Raw genomic sequence first — 2,404 nt, 5'->3', positions numbered from 1 at the left:
AAAAAAAAAAAGACTTCAAGACAGAAGTTGTTACAAAAGACAAATGGACATTACATTAAGATAAAACATTAATTTAATCAAGAAAATATATAAGTTATATCCCACACTCAGAATATTTGAAGCAAACACTATCATACTGAAGGGAACAATAGATTATTCTCCAATCATAGAGATTTTAACACCTATATTTAATAGAAGATGAATTTGAAAACCTCTGATAATCTCAATTTATAAGAAAAATGATTTGGACCAGCGAGGTAGCTCAGTGGACTAAGCAACTGCTTGGACAAGCACAGAGACCATGGTTCGATCGCTGGCACCACATGCCTCGCTGGCCCTGCCTACAGGTATGCTGAGCCAGCCACTGAGTCCAGGCATGGTGGGGCACACTTGTAATCCCAGTGCTAGGGAGGCTGATAACAGGAAGATCACTACAAGTCTAAGCTGCATAGTGAGACTCTGCACCAAATACATTAAAAAAAAAAAAGAATGTTTATGTCTCAGAACCAACTCATAATCCAAAGAAGTAGAATGGTGGAGTACAGACCTGCAACTGATTGATTTCTAGCAAGTGTCAAGGCCCTGTAAGAGCAAAAGAATTGGTGACAGGGCAGGCTCTCAGAAAAGAGTGATGTAGGATTCATATTTACAGATTAACTCAAACTGCATCAAAGCCCTCAACATAAGCACCAAAGATGGAAAACTCTTAGTACTAAATATAATAGTAAATTTTCATGGCCTTGATTTGGCAACATATAGATCTGAAATATAGCACCAAAGCACAAATGATGAAAGAAAGATAGGTAAGAAGGACTTCATCAGACTTAAAAGTTTGTCCACCAAAAATAATATCAAAGAGTGAGAAGGTAACACACAATGAGAAAAAATATCTCCAACTCATACACTTAAGAAGGCTTTGGAGGCTTTCTTTTCTTCTTCCGGTTCCAGGCACCTGGCAGCCGTGGTTTACAGTGCAGTTATGGCCAAGTCCAAGAACCACATCATACACAATCAGTCCTGAAAATGGCACAGAAATGGCGTCACATTTGTAATACCTCAGCCACAAAGATACGAATCTCTGAAAGGGGTAGATCCCAAGTTCCTTAGGAACATGTGTTTTTCCAAGAAGTACAACAAGAAGTGCTTCAAGAAGATGCAAGCAAATAATGCCAAGGCCATGAGCGCATGCTCCGAGGCTATCATGGCCCTCTTCAAGCCCAAGGAGGTCAAGCCCAAGATCATTCCAAAGGGAGTAGGCCTCAGGCTTGCTCGACTTGCCTATACTGCCCTCCACAAGCTTGTGAAGCGTATCCGTGTGCACACTGCCAAGGGTCCCAGGCCTCACCAGCCAAAGGTCCAGGCTCCAGCTTCTGCTCCACCCAAGGCCCAGGGTCCCATAAAGGCTCCACAGTAAAAGGCTCTTATCTGCTGATGTAAAAGCAGAAGGACTGGTGTGACCCCTGGGGTGCCATCTGTGGGGGGCTGATGTCCTCCTGTGTTCTTTGTACAAATAATCCTGAGGAAGGACAAAAAAAAAAAAAAAAAGAAGAAGAAGACATTGATATCTGGAATATAGAAAGAACTCCTAAAACTCAACAACAAAATTATTCAATTCAGAGGGGCTGGGGAGATGGCTCAGTGGAATAAGCACTTCCCTGGCAAGTGCAAGGGCCTGAGTTCAATCCCCAGTTCCTGGAAAAAAAAAAAATATTCAATTCAAAAATGACCTAAGAAAAAAGAAAAAAAAAATGACCTAAGGATAATGGAAATTTCTCCAGAGCATACCCATAAATGGCCAATAAGGACACGGAAAATGCTTGTCATCATCAGTCATGGAGAAAGGCTGATCAGGCTGGGTATAGGTGGCATACACCTATAACCCCAGCATTCCAGAGGCTGAGGCAGGAGAATCTCTGAGAGCTGGCAGCTAACCTAGGCTAAAAAGTAAGGTCAAGGCCAGTCTGAACTGCGTAGCAAAACCCCGTCTTAACAAAACAAAAGACATGCTGGTCAGAACCGTGATGAGATGCCACTTCACAGCTACCATGATGGCTCTGACTTAAAATGGAAAAATGAGCAGTACTGAAAAGATCTAGTGAAACTGGAGCTTTTATGCATGGCTGGTGGGACTCTGAAATAGTATAGCTACTTGGAAAAAGAATTTTCCTATTCCTCAAGAAGTTAAACATAGAATTCACATATGACTCTACAATTCTAACCCTGAATAAAAGTTTAAAAAAGTTGAAGACTAATGTTCAAAGTAAAGCTTGTAGAATGAAACTTGTAGCAGTCTTCAGCATTCCCAATAGCCAAATGGATAAACATGATATTGTATATGCACATATATTATGCAGCCATGAAAAGGATACTTCAACATGGATGAGCCTTGAAAACATATTGAAGA

The 2,404-nt window shown here is 41.1% G+C and overlaps 1 protein-coding gene across 1 annotated transcript; it reads left to right on the top strand.

The window, feature by feature from the left end:
* Positions 1-1,111: 1,111 nt before the first annotated feature.
* On the top strand, positions 1,112-1,414 carry LOC101581132 (60S ribosomal protein L29-like). The gene has a single exon (XM_004646122.1). It carries the CDS (start codon positions 1,112-1,114, stop codon positions 1,412-1,414), a length of 303 nt encoding a protein of 100 aa, XP_004646179.1.
* Positions 1,415-2,404: the final 990 nt, after the last annotated feature.

Source organism: Octodon degus, unplaced genomic scaffold (assembly GCF_000260255.1).
Source record: "Octodon degus isolate 3935 unplaced genomic scaffold, OctDeg1.0 scaffold00254, whole genome shotgun sequence".
Classification (NCBI taxonomy): Eukaryota; Metazoa; Chordata; class Mammalia; order Rodentia; family Octodontidae; genus Octodon; species Octodon degus.
This window is presented reverse-complemented; position numbering and strand designations above follow the sequence as displayed.